We start from the raw sequence: 26,227 nt of genomic DNA, 5'->3' as shown, positions 1-26,227 counted from the left end.
CGTAATAAAAGGCACGGATGATCATTTGGACGTCTTTTCGTCCTCTAGCCATAGATCACGAACGTAGGATAATCGAAAGAAGGGTGAGGGGTGGATTGAAGCACGACAAGAAACTACAGTGGGTCGGGTCGGTGTCGGTCGTTGGGTCGGTGAAACCAGAGGATGAATGGGTCTGGCCCTGGGGTGGTTCACCAGCTGACTGGGGTTGTCGTCATGGCAACGAACCAACCCGGGAGCAACGCCCCACCCCTGCAAAATTCATACGTATAGTTCCTCTCTTCTTTAAACTACCCCCGTTTCTTCCGTTTTCTTCATCGCTTTCTTTCTTCTTCTCGCTATTTCATACTCTATTGCACTCGGTTTCTCCGCTTTTAATTCCCTTTCCTAATACTGGTTCTCTGTTTGCTGGGATAGAGATGTGACAGAGATAGCTTTGTTTTGGACTTTTTACATCTTTATAGATTTGCAGCTTTTTTCAGTTTCTTTTGGTTCGAGAACTTCCGAGAGATATGGAAACTCTAGAAGTAGGTATACGTAGTTTATTTCGTCGAGAAGTTTAGCAAGTTCGAGATGTTTAGGAATTTTGGCGGATCGAAAGGAACTTAAGGGTCTGGGGAAAAGTACGGGTAGTTGGAAAATTTGTATTGGTAATTGAGAAGGAGTATTGGAAGTTTCAGATATGCCGGAATTTTGATGAATCTGGAAGAGTTTATGAGATTGATCTATAGTAAAAAATTGTAGATTTGAAATTATTCTTTAACAATATTTTTGGAAGTTTGACTTAGTTCCTCAATATTTATATTAATACGAATAGTATTTAAATTTTTACTCTTGACCTTAATAAATTTAATATTACACTTTAACACAGTCCTAAAGTATCTAACATTGCACTCTAGCATTATTCTAAAAAATTTAACATTATTTTTTAATGTGCTAGCATTTCACCAGCTACAAACGTCCTTTCACTTAGGGGGCAAAAATTGTTAAAAATTTCAATATGAAATACCTTAGTTCCAATGCCGCAGTAATGTTGAGAAAGAGGAGGAGCAGAAGGAACTCGAGAGAGAGTTATACGTAGGAATGTGCGAAGAATTCTAACTCCAGGGCATACTAACGTACGAATTACGAAATGAACGGACGTCCGTTCACTGTTTTTTGCGAAACTCTCGGACGAACAGAACAAGACGGTTCACACGTGGTCTAGCATTTTTATGAGATCATATTCATATGGAAGATGTTGCAATCGTACTCGAATCAATTTCTAATTTAATCGCTGATTTAACATCATAAAAAAGTACTAGAAAATATCCTATCTAAGAAATTTCTAAATTAAAGATGTATACGAATTTTTTGAAAAATTTACGGTATAAAGAAATATGCATTTGTGTATAAAAAAAATGTAAAAATAAAACCAATTAAGATATGTTTAAGATAGAAAACAATAAGATAATTCTTACCTGATATAATACTTAGTAGTAGTAATAATACCTAGGTATAAGAATTAATTTTAATTAATTAAAGTTCGATCAAAGGATACATATATCTGGTCCCTCTTATACCGGACTTGGAGATTTCGATTAATTCCCGTTTCATCGATGTCACTGATGACTGTCATATCCGGGACACCCAACTCAGGGCTGGAGCCTGAAACAAACAAAGAAAGAAAATTTCCTTTATATTTAAGAACTCAATCCAATGACGTCATGTTAGCTTTTCCAAGCTGTCGGTCATCCGAGCTCGGTCGACCACTTAACACTGATCTCGTTCGTTTGGAAGGAGCGCAATATGGAAACCTGGTAAATTCTCTGACCACCTGTTGTTCTGTTCGGACAATATTGTACGTGACGATTCCTTGGTGCCAGCAGTGGTCAATTTTCAACGCGACTCAACGTGTTCATAGAAAAGCCACTATAATATTGGATCAAACACAAACATGACTACATACGTGATTTTCTAACTTATTCTATTATTTATTTTGTTATAGGCTATCTATAAGATACACATTTTATAATGTTTAGTACATTATCAAATATTTCCCAATATTTCCCTTCATAATAATTAACACATTATGACTAATGGGTTAAATTTTATTATCACAAGGAATTGTACTCCTCAATGAAATAATAAATTTTTTAATTAAAGAAAAAATAATACAGAAAAATATTTTAAATATAAAAAAAATAATATTTTCTCAACTATGTATAATAATTTTCCTAGTCTTCTATCCGCTTTAATATCCAAAGAAATCTCTATTTCAAACCCGTTAGCATTAATTAAAACGTACATAATACACATGTGATACACGTACGTACATATTTCCTCGCGTAATTCTGTTCGAAGAATTCAATGGAATCAGTGTTACGGGGTTTCAAGGAAAGATTCCAGCTGTTTGATCGCAATCACAATTTAATTAACGTGCCCTCACGATGACGAACCGAGTGAGGGATCGCGCACACAGTGCTTACCCCAAACGCGGTGATCTCTGATGTAACTGCTGCGGTTTGTCTTCTTTCCCCGGTTCATTAACCAATCCTTTGTATATAACCTATGTACATTCGCGAGGTTTTTTTCCTTTTCACCCCGCTGCGGTTTATCGCCGGGGAAACACTGCGGAAACGATGGAATTAACCTTTACACTGCGACAGTCGAGTATAATTGAACGCTTCTGCATTTCTGTTCATTGCAGTATTCATTAATCTTTCTATGTTCCTCGATTCGTTTTCCATCGAATCGTATTTTTCCATGATTTAAAATCTTTATTCACATCATATATTCACGTCATAATTAGAGATATATATTTTTCTATAGTTAGAAAATTTGTTTAGTTTAAGAAAAAAAGAAAGAATTATGTTCTTTAGTTAGAAGTATTACTCACATCGCATATTCATCGTAGTTGGACATATTTATTTTTCTACGATTGGAATATTTCTTAAGGTTTAGAAAAATAAGAAAGAATTATTGTTAATACGTATTTATGAAGAATATGAAATACTGTTACATTTTTAAATACTTCTTTCAATTTGATCAGATATGTTTTTAAGAAATCAAAAAGAAAATCTAGTCTCATCCGGTCAGAGCATCATCTCCAATCATCGCGGCGAACCACGTGCTCGCGGTACGCAGGTGCCGCAGCAGCAGCAGCAGCAGCAGTAACAGCAGCAGCAGCACATATGCACCTGCGAATATGTTGCACCTGCACGTCAGCTGCCATGGTCCTATTTCCCCAAGGTCGTATATCACGTGACTCTTTATGGACCGTCTCGCTAACTATCGCGAAATTTGATACTTCATCCCGCAGTTTGAGACCCGCTTGACAATTTCTGACAATTTTTCTCTTTGCCACTTAGGAAATATATTTTTCACTTCTGATGAAACTTGAGACTTTTAAAAGTAAGAAACTTCTAACAAATTATAAGATCATTTATTATAAGCTTATATGTATACCAAACGATAAGACAAATAGAATAAAATGCTACAAATAAAAATGACAAAAAGTATATACTTTGATATTTTGATCTTACATAATTATATAAAAAGAACCGTATAATATCACAAAATAAAAACTGCCGAAAACTTAACATTTCATAAAAAGCGATTCACTTTTGACGCAAGAAAGTTTGAAAAAAGCAAATGAGAATCTACACGATATACACAGCTCGGATTTAAACGTAATCCCACTCATAAAGCGGTCGACCCAGTCGACGTTTCCGAGATTAAGCCGTGTTTGCAAGAAAAGAGTATCGCTTGACGTAACGACCCTCGCGCGAACTCGAGGATCATTGCAACGGTCTTGTATTAAATTTCTATGGCTCGCGAATGGTAGTCCGACTAACGTTTGTCCCGTTTATTTCCATGAAATAAATCGCTTGTGCTCCTTCGCTCTCCTATATTTCCTTTCTCGCGCTTTGGAAACGGCGATTCCTTATCAGAACTGCCATCCGTTTCCCGGAGTTGACGAAGGTCCTCTGGCCATACTATTTAAATAGGAATGCAGCCAGAAACGATTCATGGTCGTACGTGACTGTCTTCGTAGATGGCGCGCGTGATTGTCATTCGATCGCGTGTCATTTGACTGGATTAGTTAACCCAGACTCTGTCAGTGATTTAGGTAAAACACGAACGATGCCAAGATAAGATCTGGAGACACTTGTGCAGGTGCTAAGATTGATGAATTTTTCGCTAGCCGTTTAACCAGTACACCGAGTTCGCATCTTTCATGGTCGCTGCAAGTGCAGTAATTTACCATGCAAGATACATTTAATCCATATCAGTGGAGAACTGATAAATCTACTATTTGCCTTTTTCTTATTTGCCTTTACAAGAACTCAATATCAGAGGAATTATACTGCATGATTCAATTTATTGATATTATGATTTATCACGGTTATATATGTAGATATTATTAATAAATTCTGTAATTGTAGGTTATCTGACAGTAGTAGTTGTCTTATGAAGGTAGTCCTTAGAGATTCCATTGGATGATTTAGTGTCTGATAGACATAAAAAAGGAATAAAATTGAAATTCAAGCACGTTGTGGTTCACGTGACGCAGAAAAGATTGATCTAATATGCATTATGGTAGTAGTGTCGTACGGTGGAAATGAGCACGAATATAATTTACGGGAAAGGGAGACGTAATACGCGGCTAGAATATTCTAATGTAGAAGGAAGGACACGGAGAGGGTGGCATATTTATCAGTCTAGCATAATTATTCATCTCGCTCCTATCTACGTCGAATAACGAATGAAATTTAGAAGCTACGATCATCTTTTACTCAATTGCTTTGATTACAAAACTGGAAAAGAATAAAGTCAACAAAATAAATATAATTGAAGAATATAGATTTTCTGAAACGAGAATATAACGAGAATGAGAAATAGATTATTATATTTCTTTCTTATAAATCGTAAAATGTATTGAGTTTCGTAGAATCCTTGTTCTCGCGTATCACTGTAAACGAACTCTACATTACGAAACAAACATGGCGTCCGTCATGTAAGCGATACATATCGATAAACATACTGCTACTAACATAAATAAAAACATTTGCAATGAAATCGTGTACAAGTTTCAAGGAACGATTTTACGAGCTACTTACAACTGTACATATAAAAATCGAAAGGAGAACGTAATAAAATCGAACAAACGAAATTGCTTTCAAGAGCTATGCGATGTTATTATCCGGAGATACAAGACGATTTTAACGAGCAACTTCACAAGATATGTCCTTTTTATATTCAATTAGAAACGATCGAATTCGTTTGGTAATTGCAGTTTCCTTCATCACATATGTACGTTTCTCCGTAGGAGCCAGGCTTATTTAATTTTCTTCTTTCGTTTCTCCGTTTGTCCTTCCCGCTGTGTGTCTCCCTTTTACGGTGCGCCACCTTCAAGGAACTTCATACTGTCGATCGAGGCCAAAACTTTCGTGCAACGATCCAACAGTATAGTTCTCGAGGAGTTCCCAGGAAGGTCGATGACACGCAACAACGGGAGGAAATAATTAACTTACTGCATTATCATATTCAGAACATCGGTGGTATATTAACCTGGCCGAAAAACGTTCGGTCTTATCGAACGTATACTTCTTACTTTCTATATATCGCTACTTGGCATCGATAGAGGTACAGCTCAAAAAATGTCAAATGAGTCATTTCAACGACATTATAAGGCTGACTTAAGACAAGATAAGCCACTATTCGTGAAAGCAGCCTTCCGCTTGCAGCGTCACAAAACGATTGAAGATGAGCCGGTGTTGTTGAAAAACTAAGGCCAGGTTGATAGCGGCATACGTAATAATTTAGCTCTCTGACGCAAAACTGATGGAATTATAAATATATTGTTTTACATGATAAAAATAGAAACATAGTATGCATTCAACAACTTCTATTCGATGAAAGCAAATTTGAAATTTTTTTAGTTGTCACTATCGTTGCCAAGCAATGTAAAATTAATCTCATTATTAATTGTGATATACCACGGGATTTCAATTATTCTTAAAATCGATTTGATCGAAACAAAGGATATAGCATTGAATTTTGCGATTCAATTGTATAATGTCTAATGTATTTTCTTTATTCAACTAAAAATGTTTTCTTTTTATATACGAGTATCATAGATTATTTGGTTATTATAAAAAGATGTTGCGACTTAAGATGATTGTGAAACTGATATAAAAGATTCATGATGATTAATAGATTAGATTTTTAATGCAAAAATGTATATAATATCAAAAATGTGGTACTCGATGCAATATTTAATAAGTAAAATAAATCTCTAAGTTCCATTTCATGTGATTCATTAACCAAATTGGTTATTGTATTTGTTAAATAAACATTGTTCTAGAATGATTGCAAAACTATTACTCTAAAGAAAAAGGCCTCATATACAAAATTTTACAACATAAATCATAATTGTGTATAATCGAAAAATCATATCAAAGAATGTTCCATAATCTTTTTGCTTTCTACAACTAAAATCAAACAAATACAAGGTTGTATTAAATATTTCAACACTAAACGTCAATACATTTTGAAGGATTCTGATTTTGCGTTTTCGAGTAAAATATATATTTTGACGTTCATATCCGGTGATTCATTGGGAGAGCACGAAATTCCGAGGAAACCTGCTTTTACCAAGATGTTGTCGTGACTCACTCGTTCAAGATGTCCACGATATACCTGTGCACACTGTAAAAGTTTCTCAGACGGACTACATATTTGAATCACTGTTGATCGAATTTCGGAGAACCTACGTATTCTAGGAATTATTGCTCCTAAGCTATTAGAAACGCTGGGGGAAATCTATACGAGATATCTCCTGTTAATCTCACCAAAGAGATCTCTCTGTTTGATCGATCGTAACTATTAGTTCGATGACACACATAGTACGTGAAGTTGGTTTCTTAGAAGAATGCGTTGCAACCATCATCATCAAGTATCATAGTCAACTGATTCTTTATCAATTAACCCCCAACCTTTTAATATTATGTCACGCTCGTGACATCAACTGCAGTTACGATTTAATAAAGACAGATTACTTATGTAACAAAAGGTTTGACTTAAATCCAGAATTTGATATTCATTCCTCGGATGGAGGATTTTTAGATACAGTGAGAAACAAAAGCATTCGTACAGTAGGAATGAAATTTTATTTCTATGTTATTAAATATGTATATACAAATATATTTAATTGTATATTACACACAACTATAGCGATAAATATAAACAAAATCTAATTACATTTATTACTGTAAGTACAGTTACATATATTTGAATGTACATATTTAATAATATAGAAAATACTGCTCTTTTTATTTCTACATTTCAACTCTATTAATGTTTCAGTCTCTTACTGTATACGTTATGTCTTACATTTCAATATTTTATTAATAGAAGAATTGTGAGAGGTTAAGAATATACTATGAATGTGTAAATGTACACAGTTAACCAGCTAGAATTAAATGTATGAATAGAACAAGTTGAGACAAAGGATGAATCTCTATTTTAGGTATTTTGGTAAAATACGCTTAAACAAGTATTCTAATAAAAATGCGTCGCGCGTACAAAGCAAATGCCATCATCCAATTAGTCGTCCTGCGACTTCCAATGCTCATAAAATACGAGAGGAGTTTTGCCTGGATATTCGTTCGAGTTTCGCTTCTCGCGGTTTTTCATTTTACAACTCGAGATTATTAAGGAGGCGGATTTCAGTTCCAACTTGTATTGTTCTACGAAAGAATTTTTTTCATTCACTATCTACAGATACAAGACAATACAAATTATTTACGTTTTCAATCCGATTTACAATTAAATTACCTCATCTTTTCTATAAATAAAAGAATTTTTTTAGTTCTCTAGAATTTCTTAATTCTCTAGAGTACTTGAGATAAAGAAATGTACAACTAGTGTAACATAGTATTAATTTCCCTTGGTCTCGACTCACTAGAGGCATTGTATCCTCAATCGGAAGTAACATGTATGCACACGTGTATGTGTCCCGTAAGTGGTTTTATCATACGCGACATGATAACTCAGGCCCTCGCTAATATACACATATATTGTACACACCAAACTGCCGTGAATGCTGATTGTGTACGAACGGCGAGATTGTATTGCCTGCTCTGCACAGAACTGGATCGCGTGTCACAAAAAAAAGGTCGTTTTTATGTGAAACATTTTACGAGCCCCCAACGATCTCAGTGATCTTTCGTTAGGAAGAAACATACTCTTAACATCTGGCATTCCTTTGTTCTAGGTACATGATAAAAATAATATTTATTTTTACCAATTGTAAGTATTACTTCTAGTAGTTAATATAAGGTAAAAAATAATAAGATAAATTAAAAAATTGCGTGTGCAATTCCTCATATTTAACAAACGTGTATTGAAATTTGACCACGTAACGATACTTTAATTTTATATTATAAATTATGAATTTTATGAAACTTATAGGAACAAAAATTGACAGACTTTCCTGATTGAGAAATGTGTAATGAAATGCTACCGCACAAACAGATGACAATATTTTTATTTTAAATTAGTATAGATTATAAGTTCTATAAAACTAAGTAGGTACTAAAATTATATAGAGACTAATTTAGTGACATCGAAACTCAGTTTCCGTGAAATTGAGTAACGGAAGTAACAAGTAGGAAGGCTGATTCGAAAGTGCAGAGGAACGTGCAACCTTTATCGACCTGCACGATGGAAGAATTCAAAAGAAACGACGTGGAAGATGGAAATCCCTGGACGTATCACTGCACTGCAGGTGTACATAGCATATAGAAGAAGCAAGGCCTGATGGATTTAGAGCGGAAGAATCATCGCATACTGTAGAACGCCTCCTTCGTTAATCGAGCTTCCGTGAAAAATTACTAGTGACATTTACACCTACCGTGTGTGACAAACAGATGCTAAAGGTAAACCAGAATTATGTTGAAGATTATTGCGTGTAAGAAGCGAACAAATATCGCAATGTAAATTAAAAGGGTTGTGGAATACCAGTACAAATGGATTACCAATCACGAACGATAGAAATAAAATTAGACTTCCATTCACTTCATTTCACTTCATTGAATGTATTTTTACTACCTCTATATATAAATGAGATAAAATAAAATGTATAATCAAAGACGAGATTCTATGATAGTAATAAAAAATCATAATGAAATTTAAATTTCATTAAAAATATTCTGAATATAAAGAACTGTCAATTTCAATGTCTATAAATATCGTAGAATTTACCGCCTATAGTTTAAAATTAAATAAAGAGTATTCATTTGAATAAAACCTATTACATATATTATAAAAATCTAGAAAATTATTATTGGCAACTGTATCCTGACAGTAGAAGTACCAAGGTATAAAATTTGTACCAGATAAATTAAAATGAAAGCGAATCTATAAAATTTCTATGAAAAATAACGAATTCATTATATTGACAACTACAATGTTGTAGTTATAGCATTAAAAATACGTTACAGTCAACCATCTTGGGAATGGTTGCAGAATGGTGTTCAGCCAATTTTTTCTCTTTGCTTTCGTCCCCTCAATTTCATGCAGAAAAACATGCGTGTTCAGAAGGGCACGCGCGAGTAAGATTACGCCAAGTGTCGATCGATGGGACATCGAACGAACGGTTTAAAAGCCACCACGAACTTGACATCGGCCTCACGCAAGCTCCAGAGCTTATCCCCGAGAACAATCGGTCAATGCTACTCCACCCAGACTTGACAAGCTTTACTTAAAAACGTGATCAAACTATAAACTACTTTGGAACCTCATATCTAGTTAGTAGCTATATTCACATATAATTATATTATAACATACAAATTTCCTGTCTACAAATTTATTCCTTAAAAATACCACAATTTATGATTATAAATTACCGAGATTTCACTTTCACCGAACACCTTTTGAATAATGCATGAAAAACAAGGAAAAGGTGTTTGAGTATTCTTAGTTGTATAAAAATGTCACAGAACCGTGTCACGAACTATAAAAGTATCACAGTAATAGACAAGCGATTTGACTCTGTTCTTACTAGTGTATACATGTCTATATCATGTAGAAAAATATATTCATATGTGTATTTCTTGCCCACATAATTTGAACGAATTTTGTTCGAACTTTGTTTTATATGTTATGTTGTAATTCGTATATAAATATGTATATATATAATATTTGTATGTATGTATGTGTGTGCGTATATAATATTTAGATAAAATTCGGTTGAACAGAACAAAAATCTTCCGATATCAGTCTACATTTGAAGTTTTGTGATAAAAAACGGTGTTTTGTTGATAAAACATCGAACTTTTGCGATTCTTGTCGAAAAATCAAAAGATACGATTCTATTAAAGTTTACATGTTTACACGCAAAACTGTAATACCTGATCTCTTCTAATTTCTTTGATCTCTATCGTGGAAGAAGTGTGATCTATCATGTAATACGACCTTACAAGTGTACCATTATTCCTATTATTATTATTATTACTATTATAGAGTTGCACCACCCACCATGCACCGTATTGGTGCACCATGGACATTACGTGTGCACGTTTTTACCTCTAGGGTACGCAACGATTCCGAGACTTGTATTATTCTGCTTTATCAGATCGAAAATTCGCAGGAAACGTAGCTATATACTAGAAATAAAACGTGTGGTTGAAAAGGACGGTTAGAAAACTTACCCTGTGTGAAGTGCTTAGCAACCATGATGTGCGTGGTTCACGGCTCAGAACATTATTCTCCACCCCCTCGAACGAAGCTGCTACAGGGTAACGATATATCCGGCAAGGAAAACCTTCACTTTTCACGCACGTGGTAACGAGCGTCGACGAAACGTATTCTCTGTCAAAATCACATGTTCGCGAACTGTCTGTCGTTCGTTCATGTACTAGGGTGTACATGCAATTGGTGTTCTGTGTGCAATTTAAGACACAACTAAACAAGCACGAGGGACGACACACATGCTCGACAGTTGCCACCCGACTGATACCTCGGCTTCGTTTTTCAAATGAACTAACCCTGACTCGCCGCGCCACCATGCTGTGTCCCAGGCCTGTCCTCCTGCACTGCTTTGACGATCGAAAGTCACTTCCCTACATTATCGGTGATATCACAGCTGTTAGTTCGGCAGAAAGCTACGTGGCAGCACATATTCAGATACAGTATTCGTCCTCTACTTTATCGAGGTAGTCGAAAATAAATTTTCAAAAGTATTTTGATAAAATGAGTAATCAATAATTGGATACATACTTTATACATGGATTATACCTGGATTGGGTTATATATATACTTTATACGTGGATATATATATAGAGGTTTATGTGAGTAAAGGATAGTTAGTACGTGAGGCTTAAAAAACGAGATCGCTCGTTGTTAAAATCGTCAAATATATTTAAAATAATAAATTAATGTACAGCCTGTATACATGAGTCGTTAGTACAAAGTATAAATCGCAAAATAAAATCGCGGATAAATATTCGTTAATATTACGGTATAGCCCGTAGTAGATGATCGGACCAAACGTAAATATTACGGGCATAGCCTGTAGTACGTACTACATAAATCGTGCGAATGGCTCGAAGGCTGCGCGAGCTTGTTTATGTTTTCGGCCCAAAATTCTCGAACGTAAATCGTAGGTTAAGGGGTTGATGCTTGTCGTGTAACTCGGTATATACTCGTGATACTCAGAAATATTGTAGGTACTGTTCGATATTCGATATGTACTCGGAAATACTCAGAGATACTGTGTAGATGCTGTACGATATTGTGTGATATTGTCGCTCGTGTTTATTTAGACTGGTCGGGGGACAATCGGAAAATTCAAATTCGTCTTTATTCGACGGTTGCATGTAACGGCGACATTGTTTTGCCCGGAGTTTATTTGTCGTTATGTTTCATGCGTCAAGGCTGTGTCAATGCTCCGCGGCAAAACAACAACATGAGTCACTCTCAATTCGCGTCGTCCTTTGACTCCTGCGCCGCTACATATACTTTGACAAATAAAAATTCAATCATTTTTGTATTTTGTAAATACAAAAATGTATTGTATATATCAATCTGTATTTTCTACCGTATGTTACTAATCCAACTACTTCTGTTCGATTAAGTGCAACTTTTCCGGCTTCCCTAATATCACTGACCAAGGATAGGATAGACATGACATTACATGGGACTTTGTGTCTTACGTTCTTGCATATCGACTTCAGAAAAGATCAGAATGTTTCTTAAGCCACTCCATGCGATGATATTTTGTAATTAAAATATGAATATATGTAATAATTGTTCATCCTAACACAAAATTAAATGAAGTGTTTTATATTGTAAGATAAACTTCAAGAAATACGATAACAAGTTTTTAAATTTTTGAACATATTTTACCCAAAAAGAACTACAAGATAAAAACCTATGCCATTCTTATTCATACAAAATTCAATGAAACTATTTAATAAAGTTAAATAAAATCGCGATTACAGCCAATTAGCTGGTATTATTTGTTATATAATAATTAATAATTGTATCACGTATAGTAATGCGATTAATAAGTATATATGAAATAATACTGATTGCTCGGATCTCACCGCGAAGGGTTTGCTACGAGTAGTCCTCATCCACGATCCCATCCACCCTTCCTTTTATGTAAAAATTTACTAATTTTGTTTTAAAAAATTATTAGAAAATTCTCCTTTTAATGCGAGTTTGCAAAATGTTCAATTCTTTGATCGTTGTGAAAAGAAATATCAAAACAACTTTAAAAAAACCGATGTGAATAGCTAAACTTGTACCTTTTAGCAGTAGTAACCAATGTCCTATTAAGTAAAATGATATCTTGCACATACTTTACTAGTCGCAAGTATTAGTGTACCTATTAGTTACATTCCGAGAAAGGTTAACAAGCTTTACTTTATTTGGTATTTTACATTATAAGGCACATATAATACGAATAAAATAACACATTTACAATAAGTTAATTAAAAAATAAATGCAGTCAAAGGTATTTGATTAATATTAAATGTTTATATATAAGTGTCTTAATACTTATATCCAGTAGTGTATATGTGAAAATATTTGTATTTTCAATTAGTAGCGGGGAGACGCGATCGCGAGGAAGCGTGTCAACGGGAGTCGTAAATTTCCGTTACGATTATAATAATCGACACCACGAACAGGTCGATCCCTTTATTTCTTTTGGGATAATAGGGATGATTGATGTGGTATAACACTGCGATTAACAGGTTATAAATTCTATATTTCCAACAACTTAATACAATAAAGAGGTTACGCCGTTACGTGTGATATAAATGTCGTAGACGATTGTTTGACGGATGAAGACCTGATAGAGAAACGTTGGCTGATCTGTAGATGAGATCAAGTATCCGTGTATTGGTGGACTCCCTGAGGGCGAGATATGTCCGGGCCCGAAGATGGTACCAGAGGGTCCGCCACTGGCGACGACGTGATGAGGAAGAAGTCTCCCTGCGCTACCGAGCGTACCGAGTGCTACGGCGCTCGCTACAAAAGGAGATCAAGATCGCGAAGGACCGTGCCTGGTCTGAACTAGTCGAAGCAGTCGAGTCCGACTCATGGGGAAGGCTATACAGGATAGTGACACGAAAACTTCTCGCGAAGGGCGCCCTGGCAACAACGAAGATGGCACCGGCGCTGCTGCTGCAGATCATCGGGATGCTCTTTCCCTCCGCAAGAGGACACTGCGGCAGAACAATCGCGGGAAACAACTTGGACGGTGGAGTGGACGGACGACTGGGAAGTCATGGTGGAAGAGTTATGGGAGGCGACCAGGACGACTTCGCTGTCGGCGTACCAGCCGATATGCGTGCTGGACGAGGTCGGCAAGCTCCTCAAGAGGGTAGTTGCTGCCCGTCTGAAGCGACACATATCGGGATGGCTACCGGGTTGGCACGAAAGCCAGTACGGCTTCCGGAAGGGACGCTCGACGATTGACGCTGTCAGATGCGTGCGGGCACTCACGGAGGACGTGGTTTACCGGGACGGCGTGGAGTTGGCGGTGTCTCTGGACATCGTGTTGTTGGATAGAATAGTGGCGGCCCTGGAACATTTCGAGGCTCCCAGCTACCTCATTCGGCTGATCCGCGCCTACCTCGACGACAAATGGGTATGCATCTGATGGCGAGTCGTCGCAGCATCCTACTCCTCAGGAGGTTGCACAGGATAACTGCCATCAGTATCGTCAGAGGATACCGAACGGTGTCCCACGGGTCGGCGACCGTTCTGGCCGCATCTCCCCGTGGTAGCTTCGGGCGTTGGTGCTCAAGAGTAGATACATCCACATGAGAGCGCTAGAGCCGAGAGAGGATTCGGCCGAGCAGGCGGCCCCAAACGACCTAGGAACCGTCGAGAAGGACGCGTGGGACCAGTGGCGATCCCAGCTGACAAACGAGGGAGGCGAACATCGAGGCGCGGAGGAGGTCCTCCCAAATTGGGAAACATGGAGAAACCGCCGCGGCCTCCCGCTCACCTACAGCATGACCCAGGTGCTCACAGGACATGGCGTGTTCGGCGAGTACCTGATAAAAATCGGACGGGAGACGACGGAGATCTGTCACCACTGCAGGGAAGACAAGGACACGGTGCAGCGCACGCTGGAGTTTTGTCCGGCGTGGAAGCTATCCCGCTACACTCTGCGTCTCGTCATAGGCGAAAGATTGACCCGTTCGGCGATCGTAGAAGCGATGCTGAGCGGTCCGCCTCTTCTGCGAACGAGTTATGCTCGCAAAGGAGCGGGCAGAAAGGGAGAGAAAGAGAAACTCTCACCCTTGTAGGATAACTCGATGGAGGGGGATGGTGGTCAGGCGACCCGGAGCTGCCCCACAGTCGTCCCAACGAGCCGTGACTAGGGGAAATGGCCCCCTTAGCGCTAAACTCAACAGTTAGAGGAATTTTTAGAACTGGTTTGATCAAGAGTGCAACGGAAACATAATTCGTAAGAGGTCCCTGAAGCACTCCTGTCATACGCGTAGGATGGTCATCGTGGAGTTCTAGTCGGTAAGAGTCCGATACTACTCTGCTTTTGCTGATTATTAGCAGCAGCTGAGTGCCCATGAGGATTTCTCCACGTGCAAAAAAAAAAAAAGGTGAGATTAAGTATAAGTAGATACTTATAGTTGATGTTGCTCGAATGTAGTAGAAGCCATCCGAAATGTTGATTGTTCCGTTGATGACTTGGCAGCTGTCGACTTGGTGCCGGAGTATTGACTGAACTAATTGTCGTAGAAACAGTTGAGTTGACCATCTTAGTATAGTAGAAGAAGTAGTTGACTATCTTGGTGTAGTAGAAGAAATGAAGTCCGTTCTCGTGTTATTACGGAGGAAAGCTCGATGTTGGTGTGCCTTCTGAACTAAGAACGCGGATTCGTTGTTCACACTTTTCATTAGGAAAGTGAGGGTAACGATCCGCGATGCCCATTGGTTATAGCCAACGTTAACAACTGAAGATAGGAGGAGGAAGTCTCCTGCCAACATGGCTCATGGGTGTCATTGTTCGTGGAAAAACCTGCTTTTCCGTTAGACAGGTATCCGCTTTCTCCATAATTTGTAAGAACGTGAAATAAACCTAAGGACTGCTTTAAGGACCATCCATAAGCCGAAAATACTTGCAGGATTAGTTTAAGTTAAGATGCAGTTTAAGTTAAGAAGATTCTGTTTATGTTAGTTGCTTAGGTTTATTGAGGGTCTGCATAACGGCAAGCGGACCCTTGACGGCCGATCAATCAAGGACGTCGCACGGACAACCTTACGCGACGTAACAATATCATTTTAAAAATACTCTATCTATCTACAAGCATTGAAAGCAATCAAGACATTGAAATCATCCCATCTATTTAAAAAAAGTCTGTACCTAGGTACCAACATTATCTACGAACCCATACAAATACATAAATATAATAAAGGAACAGGAGGAGAAATATTTTATAAAATGGGTATTTTATTTTCCTTTATTATTTATATTTTTATTTTATTTTATTTTTTAGAAAAATTTAAAAATTTATTTATTGGAATCTTATATAAAAATGTAAATATCGTAAAAGGAAGTAATGGGAAATTGTATATAGAGCACTGTGTGGAATATGTTTTTTCATCAACCTCACGATAGACTCTGAAACAAATTTAAATTATAAAAAGATTAGTAGAATTTTCTATGAGGAAAAGGATGCTCGAGCATCGTTTATTCGTATTTGCCTCTTTTCTTATAGATTATATTATCTCTTTTCTTTAATTATTTTCTTTAATCCATGTCTTTTTGGCCATATTCGTTCGATATTATTAAAAATTCCGTATGAGTATCTTATGGTTCCTAAAGTTAATAATTCTAGAACATACATATTTATTGGATTAGTACTTTAAAAAGGGAAAGCTGAAAGAAAGACGTATTAGAAAAAAAAGATATCAATCTAATTTTAAAAACTTGAATTTAAATTTAATTTTGACCTTAAATTGAATGAAATACTAAGATAAAAAAAGAACCCATTGAAATCATTATTCATTTCTCATTTATTTCTGAACAGCCAAATGACATTTTATTTAATAAAAATCTTAACTAAAACCTGACAGGGCATCAGTTCATGATATTTTTAGGGATATGCTAAACGGCATATAATGAAAGGATAAGTAAAGACGGCATTTTGTCTTATCATTGATCACCGTATAAGGAATCATATAATAAAATGTACCGAAGAAGAAGCATTTAGAGTATTGGGGATTAAGAAGGAGCTAAATGCAACAAAACTAGATCCATTTATTGCTCTGCTATATGACCGCGGTGCATATCAGGCAAAACATTTAGATGTATAATATTTGTGGAATAAAATTTGGAGACCTGTATTTTTTTCAAAAACGATGAGGAGGAATGACTGCCGAAATTATGAGGTTTATACGATTTGATAAGATGGGCGAAAGAAGCCAACGTTTACGAACCAATAAATTTGCAATGGTATCTATAGTATGGGACCAATTTACAGAGAATTTACAAAATTGTTATAAACCTAGTGCATATATTACTTTTATATAAAGAATCGCGGGAAAAAACCATGCAATAAAGCTATCAACAAGTACTACAAAAATCTTGTCAAGTAACAAATTGGTATTCAAGTAAAGGTTACAAAATTGCGAAAATTTGTTTAAGATGCGGGAAATATTTATGTACATGATGATTATGTACATGAACTAAAAAAAGGCAGAAAATAGTGTGAAATTAAAAATTTTGGCAGATTTAAAGGAAAGATGTGTTTTTTTAAAAAGAAAAAAGAAACTTCAAGGTACTATAACAATTATATAAATAAACTTTTTGACGAACTGTTAGTTCATCGAGAAGAAGAATGTATAATAATTTAATCCTTTTTTGGTTTTTCGTTTCAGTCAAGAATTACGAGGTGGATCTTTTACGCCGATTAAAAACTGCAGCCCATGAAATAGGCTTAGAAATCTGTTATAACTTTTTTATTTATTTTAAAAAAAATTTTGTTGTATTTTTTAAATATATATAAAACCATATCTCAAAATTCAATAACTTCATTTCTTTCTTTCCCTTCTAAAAAAAATCACAAAAAGACGCTGTTTTAGAACATTCCAATTTTAGGACACACCCTTAACACAACTCTAACTAGGAAACTAATTAGAACAATCGCGATGAAAGGCCGCAATACTAATTTTTAAAACAAAAATAAAATAAATATCTATACATAAAGAAAATGCTACTTCAAATATTGTGCTGCTACAGACAGCAATAGTACAAAATTAATGAAACGTTAACATTTCTAGATCCAACTTTAAATGAGAGAAGGAACTTTAGAAGAAATAAGAAAAGCTTTAATATGTATTAGGTCATCCCATAAGTTCGTTCCGTTTTTCAAGCGGTTATATATGTTAAGATTGTTTACATATCTTTCAGTTTCATGAAAAAATGTAATCCCCCTTTTGTTGTACAACTTCTTCCCATTTTTCAAGTGCACTGATCCCTTATCGCTGTATGTTTATAAATCGACACATGAAATGTATACACAAAAGTCGACACGAACTTATGGGATGATCTAATATTACTCTGTAAGAGTAACAATCTATAATCAAAATTGCTAATCTAACAATTTATAATCAAAATTGCTAAACGAAATCGCCATGTCGTAATTCGCAACATTAAAATAAACACGATTATCATTGTTTCACAACTTTAGTTCAAACCGTGACCAGTCTCTCGCCACACTAATAAAATGTCGCGAAACTTTTCCGTAATTCTAATTCAAACCGTAGTTAATCTCTCGCAACACTAATAAAGAAGACGTGTTTTGCCCAATATAGTAGTGGGCTAAATAAATACGTATCAATCGAAAAGTATCCTTCTAATTTTTCGAAGCTTTCCACGAAAACGAATAATTATAATTTGCACAAAAGAAAACTAAAATATTAAAACAAATGTATAAAAAGAACAAATTATATCAAAGTAATGCAATAATTAACACTAGGTTTACGGGCGTTTCGTATATACTTATCTTTACGGGACCCGCCAAATTGACGGGTAAACGAAAATACGCATTTTTCATTAAAAAATCGATTTATTCAAATTAAGTCTGAAAGGAACAATATTAGGCTTCACGTGTAAATAAATTATTAATAAATAAAAAGTCTTTTTTTTAAATTATCACTAAAAAAATAACAATAACATTAACACTAGGTTTACGGGACCCGCCAATTTGACGGATTTTGAACTTCGAAATGAAATATCTCAAAAACCATAGCATGAATTTTAACCATTTTGCATCGTAAATTAATCATTTCATCTAAAGAATTTATGCACAAAATTATTTTTTCCTAGGCTTTGTAATTTTTGAAATCTGTACGTAGTATATCTATCTGTACGAGACCCCTCAAATTGACGGGTAAACGAAAATACGCATTTTTCATTAAAAAATCGATTTATTCAAATTAAGTCTGAAAGGAACAATATTAGGCTTCACGTGTAAATAAATTATTAATAAATAAAAAGTCTTTTTTTAAATTATCACTAAAAAAATAACAATAACGTTAACGGTACAGAGTAATCATATCTATTGAGCACATTTTTTGCAAATATACTGAATATTGTTTGTGCATTTTCCGCATACGATCTTTTTGCGGTATAAACAATAATTATTACTTCTATTTTTTTTACAACATTTGCCAAAGATCAGACGCTTCATTTCTGTCACCTTCAACGTCAGAAATGCGAAAAAGTTGCCAAGTAGATTATTGCAAAAAAAAAAATAGCAGTAATAATTATTGTTTATATTGCAAAAAGATCGTATGCGGAAAATGCACAAACAACATTCAGTATATTTGCAAAAAATGTGCTCAATAGATATGATCACCCTGTACCGTTAACGTTATTGTTATTTTTTTTAGTGATGATTTAAAAAAAAATTTTTATTTATTAATAATTTATTTAAACGTGAAGCCTAATATTGTTCCTTTCAGACTTAATTTGAATAAGTCGATTTTTTAATGAAAAATGCGTATTTTCGTTTACCCGTCAATTTGACGGGTCCCGTACAGATAGATATACTACGTAGAGATTTCAAAAATTAGAAAGCCTAGGAAAAAATAATTTTGTGCATAAATTCTTTAGATGAAATGATTAATTTACGATGCAAAATGGTTAAAATTCATGCTATGGTTTTTGAGATATTTCATTTCGAAGTTCAAAATCCGTCAAATTGGCGGGTCCCGTAAACCTAGTGTTAATGTTATTGTTATCTTTTAGTGATAATTTAAAAAAAGACTTTTTATTTATTAATAATTTATTTATAAGTGAAGTCTAATATTGTTCCTTTCAGACTTAATTTGAATAAATCGATTTTTTAATGAAAAATGCGTATTTTCGTCTACCCGTCAATTTGACGGGTCCCGTAGAGATAGGTATATACGAAACGCCCGTAAACCTAGTATTAAAAAAAAGCGCCAAGTACACTACCTCATAGGTGGTGTGGAAAAGTGTGCATATCATGTAGAATGTAACTCCTTCAACTTTTAGAATGGCGATATCTTAGGGATGATGATTTTTAGGAAAAAAAGTATGAGGAACATTTTTATAGATAATTTTATGATCTACAATTTTTGTCTGGGCTATATTTTCGACAAAACTTACCGTTTTCAAGAAAAATTTTAAAAATCCGAAAATTTTGAATTTGACCTTGAATAACAGTTTTAGCACCCATGGAATCAATGGGGATTTTTGGCACTTTATTTCTACTAGTGTACCCAAGGTCTCTGCCAAAATTTAGCTCTGTCGGAATTTTTGTTATTTGAAATGTTTATTTTGACCAAACTAAATAACCATAAGGAACCTTTTAAATCAAAGATGTCTTAAGCCGCTTGCCAGCCTTAACCGTAAATGCAAAAGCTTTGCTTTATCACCGTTTATTAGGATTATTGCGACTCGCTGAATTATATGTGCACAGCTGGTGAACGCCTCGACCGTAGAGAGTTACCGGAGGTACCAACGTACCTTAACTGAATGAAGTTAACAAAAGAGTGAGTTGGGTGATGTAGTAGGAAAAGGACATCTGTCACGGAGTAATATAATATGTATACAAAAAGACCCATCTATCCATCCATCCATCTACCCATTTATTTTTCATCAGCAAAATGACCCCCGAACAACAATTTGCTTAGTGAAAATCGGTTGGCAAGAAGTGAGGGAAGACTCGTCGACAAGTTGATCGTACACAAGCAAGAATTGTCGAGGAAAGGATATGTTTACAATTATATCCGAGGTGAAAAAAATAATACTTTAGATTGAAACGCGGATATACGTATAGAAAGTAAACAGGCGTAAGCTAACTGTAATTTAGGCGAACAAAATTTAAAATAAAATATCGCAAAATTATTATTACCACGAAATCGAAGCAAAATCGCTGACAAAATTTGGAAATAACAGGAAATATATGCAAGGAAATATAAAGTATATGTATAGCTTGGAAATTGTAATCGTTGCTCGTTCGCTCGTTAATTTATAGTTCGATATATACAAGAAAAGGGAAGAAAGGACAGAAAATGAAAAAAAAAGTAAAATCGAGATAAGAAAGGAATTATCAAGAGGAAAGAAGGAAAGGAAAATGATCGAAAAGAGTAAAACAGAAAAGAATTTCATTCGAATTGTTCAACCGTTCGCGGAGAGACACAATCGCGAGTCGTAAATTTCCGTTACTATTTGATAATTGACGCCACGAATTGGTCGATTCCCTATTTCGGTTAAGATAATAGAGTTGGACTGATGATAACACTTGGTTAACAAATTAAAACATGCACTTTATTCCAACAACTTCGTAGATGTAAATAGTTACGCGTGGTGCGTGTAGATGCATTCTCAGCGACGTTTAAATAGCAAGTTAAAACTGATGACTGATCAATGAACGGAAAACCAATCAAAAGATGGTGACTGATCTAATCTATGAAAAACTAATCAAGATATCAACTGGTCAACAGATAAAAAACCAGTGAAATTCGGTAACGATGCTGTTGTCACATGCTCAAAAAGACCACCCGCTCAGAAACAGTAATCTGGTGGACGAAATATCCTGCAACAATAACCGACGTGACACTGTCGCAGAGGAAAACTATTGAAAGTTGTTGGTCATCCCACTAACGGTCGCTTACAGGTAGAAATGGCCATTGAACATGAAAAAAGCCCGACCTTTCCATTTTCTGCCTGTCTGAATAATAACCATAAGGAACGTCTGGACTTGAAAATATTTTATAACAATTAAGAACCTTAACAATAAAATAAAAATGCTTAGTTCTATGACGGTTCCTTAGGATTATTACGGTCCGACTAATTATATTTGCACAGGTGACCGTCTTGACAGACGGATGGATTCTGATTTATGCAAAGAGTCACCAGATGTAACACCAATGGTGATTTATGCTTTTTGATGTAACTGGCTTTGATTGAAAATTAATAACTGTTTATCCACATTGAAAAACAACAAATTGATATAAATATAAAATGAAACAAATTAATATAATAAATAAATAAGATTCTAACCATTTTAAATCAATAACATATCGATGTATGCTACATTTTCCACATTTATGACGATATTTCTGCAGTTTCCACTTTTCGATATGACAACATGCGAAATGATATGAATTCAATTTTTAATTCCTATCTCTGCCACCAGGGCGCAAACGACTCAGGTACGTATTATGTTCTATTAGTACTCTGATACTGCATTCTTTCGATTCTTATTTTCACACAAAATTCTATAATTCATGAAAAAAATTTGAAATCTACGTAATTTACTCGATTCTTACTAAACTATATACTGTATTATAGTAAAATACAAGATTTCATAGTTATATAGATATCTTATAGCTAGGTAGTATTAATTTATGACGTAATTGGAATAATGTTTCCTAAATATTATTACTTAAAAAACGATACCAGTATTATTATTATTTCGGAATATTACTATTTGAAAAATTACATTACATATATGTACGAGTACACAATTTTTTATTTACACGCACACATACATACGTATAAGGCAACGAATAAGCTATTAACAACAACCATAAGACATCGTAGGACATTGGAAGATGTAAACGTTGGTATTAGTATATTTGCGAAAGCATTTGATCGATATTTATCCACAGAAGCAAGTTTTAGTTGATCTATTTCTCTTTTTATTGGGCGTAATTTGTCTGTTTGACTTATCCATAAATTATATTACGATTTTCTGAGGCAGAAATGTATCCAAGTATAACATTTTATAGTTCGTTTGCGATTATACCATAACTATCCTTTCTATATTTTATTTGTAATTTCATTGTAGACTTTAGTTTTAATTAAAATCGCTACTATATTGAATTGGTAACGTCGTACGTGACATGTAACACAAGAATGAAAAGGGGTTAGGTGAGCCCCAAAACATGGGACACGAACAAATATTACATGTCATGTCTGTATCTCGTCTGTGCTAATATTTTTAATATAGTTTATATAGTATATAAGGGTTAACATAAAATATCATAGAGTCTAGGTTATAATAATATAGTGTAAATAAGATGCATGAATCACAAAGGTCTAAGTTATAACAATAAATAAAAATGATACAGTACAGTTTTCCAATTAAAAACTATGAAAATGGTAAAATAGACAATGACCAAAATGATGATACAATCTTATTCATTACATAACACCAAATATTGAAATTCACTAGAATTCTCTATGAATATTTTTAGTTCTCAGTTTAAACGTTATGAATGGCAACGTGGCTTTTCTTAGATTCGACTAAAGTTTATACAAAAGTAAGTATGAGTAATACAGATTCTAAAAATGTATCAATGAAATATATGCTCAAACGAATTCGTTCAATATTCCAAAATCGATACATATGTTTCTTGTGAGACTCGATTAAATTACGGTTGTAACTAAGTGTACATCTAAGTATGTTGTACTTATTAAGTATATTGTAGAATTACAGTTTAATCTTCTAGAATGCTGTTGGCGTTGTAACATAGTGATAACAGATTTTTATTAATCACCCTTGCAACGCATGGAACAACGGTAAATTCTCCGATATATCGTTCTGAATTTATCTACGTACATTTTTTGTCATTCTTAAATGATATCGAGTTGTATGAATAACAATGATACGAGAAGAGCAAGAATGGACAAGTGACGACCGTATGACGCCATATTTGGCTTCACGGGAAGTGTCTTTGCCTAAACAGTATCAGAGGATTGACACGTTTTTCTGTAGCAGTCAGTAGTCCCGTAACATGTACATAGGCACGGTTACGTCAGTCCAATCGGCTATGAATCATTATGCACAGAGCATATCATATAACTATAACTCGTCTTTTCAAGGTTCCCGTTTTATGATCAGACCACGTTCCTTGATATCAAGTGCCGGTTTTATAATTACCGCAAGAGAATTCAATTGTACCCATCGTTAAATATGACCTTAAAATCTTTAATACAACTCCTAACATTTTCTAGAAAAATATTATTTTAAACACTTACCCTTAATGTATATTACCTAACATAAGTACATACATAACTATATAAGTATATAAATATAAAAGGTGTATAAGTTTGAAGCTTTCTTCTAATAAAAGAAATATGGAAATGATTACCTTGGTATCTGATTACTTACTTTAGAATTAAATCAATTGTCAAAATACAACTTAAAAAACTTAAAAAGATTCTTAAAAGATCTTGGAAAAGTTGTATCTCTTTAACTGTACAACATTAGGAAAATTAAAATAATACATTTTTTGTATCTAATAATATGTATCTAATAGTATCTAAAATCTAGATAACAGAGAAATTCTTATTTTCTAATTTATTCATTCCTTAAAAAATTAATTTGATTTGTGTATGTAATTACACGCGAATTGTACAGTCTAGGAATAAAATGTATTTATAGAATCACGCATGCCGTTAACAATAAATCGAGTTCGTTTACACGCGTCCACCAAAAACTATCAATGATTTAACTACCTATATGCATTTGGGAAAGCAACAAGCTCCGAATTTAGAATGGTGAACAACTAAGAAGGGAAAAAGGAAATTTGTTTATATCGGCACGGCTGTTGCAGATCGGTGATTCTGCACGAGACAAATTACGTTCTGCGAGAGAGTTGCTGGACCCGTTTTCAGACAGGTAGTTAAATCGACACTGCAGGTCAACATGCGATGAATACTCTCTCACTCGCTCGGAAACAAAACGATTTTTTCTTTTGCGAAGTTGTACCAAGTTTCGAAAAGTCCGTTGACCTGCAATCTTACTTGTATACATACCTGCGATATACCTGATATATGACCTGTATATAACAGTTACCTGCGCATGATTTTGTTTCGTTAATTGACTTGTTTCGTTAACTTGTAGTGAGTAAGCCTAAATAAAGTTAGGTGTTTCTGCAGAATCAATTTTCATTTACGTTCAATTAATGCTTTTTTATGTATAAAAATTAATACTAATTATTGTTTTTATAAATATCTACTAACTGTATATAGTTGTCTGAGATAAGTTTAAATATTCAAATTAGATTAAAGAGGTTCATTTGAAGTATACTTCATATGTATATTTGCAATAATTTAGAAGTGTTTTAATATTTATAAATGGAAGTGTTATGTATACTAATGTGTTAGCATGTTAGGTGTTCGTATCTTGAAATGCGACTGAGAAATTTAATGGTCAAATAAACCATTCTATGGTTAATTAGAAGAACATTACTGTATCACTTTTGTTCAATGAACAAGAGTGACATACAAATATATAACATGAAGTTTCGAAATCCTAACATCAATATACTATTACATAAGATATAGACTATGGTTACAGTAATGCATGTTGTGATGAATGAAACACCTTAAGAAACTATACACATACAGTTAGGACCTAATTGGTCCAATGCATGTATTTTTATCAGAACAATAGTTCGTTAAAACACGAATCAACAATAATCATTCAATAATCTTAAAGAAAACATCTTCAATACACAGAGCTATATAGATACGTAACACAAAGCTATTTGGATAGTTCGAGGAACCGGTGGGAATAGAAACAGTCAATTAACGAGGCAAAATCTCGGACACCTACGTGTCACTGCTATGTGTATATTTTATACAATAATATACACATACGTTGAAGTATTTCCAAGAAACACTAGCGCCGCCTATGGCATATTTACTATTTACAATCGTGGGCAGTGGGCAGGTGCCTACAGTATCCTACTCTTGTCCTGAATCTGTGCCCACCGATGATATGTAATCTCCAGCTGGATAATAAAAAGACATGAATTCTCTGTATAACCGCCGTTACGCGCTTAAAGAAACCGCAAAAGCGTTTGATTTAGCTCTCTCTATTTGCAGCGTGGGTGGCTCGCCTTCTCCGTTCACTCTCCACCACTGGCTTCTACCATACCGATCCCATACTGACGTCACATTCCATAGAAGGGAAATATAAAACCTGTTCGACCGTCTCCCTTTCTTTCTCTACAGTTTCGTATTTCTGATTCACTTTATCTTTCTTCGTATTATCTTGTCCTCTTTTCCTCTTCTGTCTCTTTTCTGTTTACGTTTCCGCCTGCATTTTTCCATCCGCGCCGTCACGAATAACGAGCAAACGTGCGGTTCACTTGAAATTAGGGATCCCCAATGTGTACGCGCATGCGCAGGAACGCAAGTTTTTGTCTCGGCTTA

The 26,227-nt window shown here is 34.9% G+C and overlaps 1 protein-coding gene across 2 annotated transcripts in view; it reads right to left on the bottom strand.

Moving 5' to 3' along the window:
- LOC100648672 (myosin-I heavy chain) overlaps window positions 1–11,010 on the bottom strand; it is a 49,260-nt gene extending 38,250 nt beyond the window's left edge. For both annotated transcript variants that reach the window (XM_012308501.3, XM_003395410.4), the window contains exons 1-2: window positions 10,695–11,010; window positions 1,538–1,644 (exon numbers count right to left, since the gene is read on the bottom strand). In XM_012308501.3, coding sequence (XP_012163891.1) covers window positions 1,538–1,644; window positions 10,695–10,719 — 132 coding nt within the window. In that variant the 5' untranslated portion in view covers window positions 10,720–11,010. The remainder of the gene's footprint in view (window positions 1–1,537; window positions 1,645–10,694) is intronic.
- Between the last annotated feature and the right edge of the window lie 15,217 nt (window positions 11,011–26,227).

This window comes from Bombus terrestris, chromosome 5, assembly GCF_910591885.1.
Source record: "Bombus terrestris chromosome 5, iyBomTerr1.2, whole genome shotgun sequence".
In the NCBI taxonomy this organism is placed as follows: domain Eukaryota; kingdom Metazoa; phylum Arthropoda; class Insecta; order Hymenoptera; family Apidae; genus Bombus; species Bombus terrestris.
This window is presented reverse-complemented; position numbering and strand designations above follow the sequence as displayed.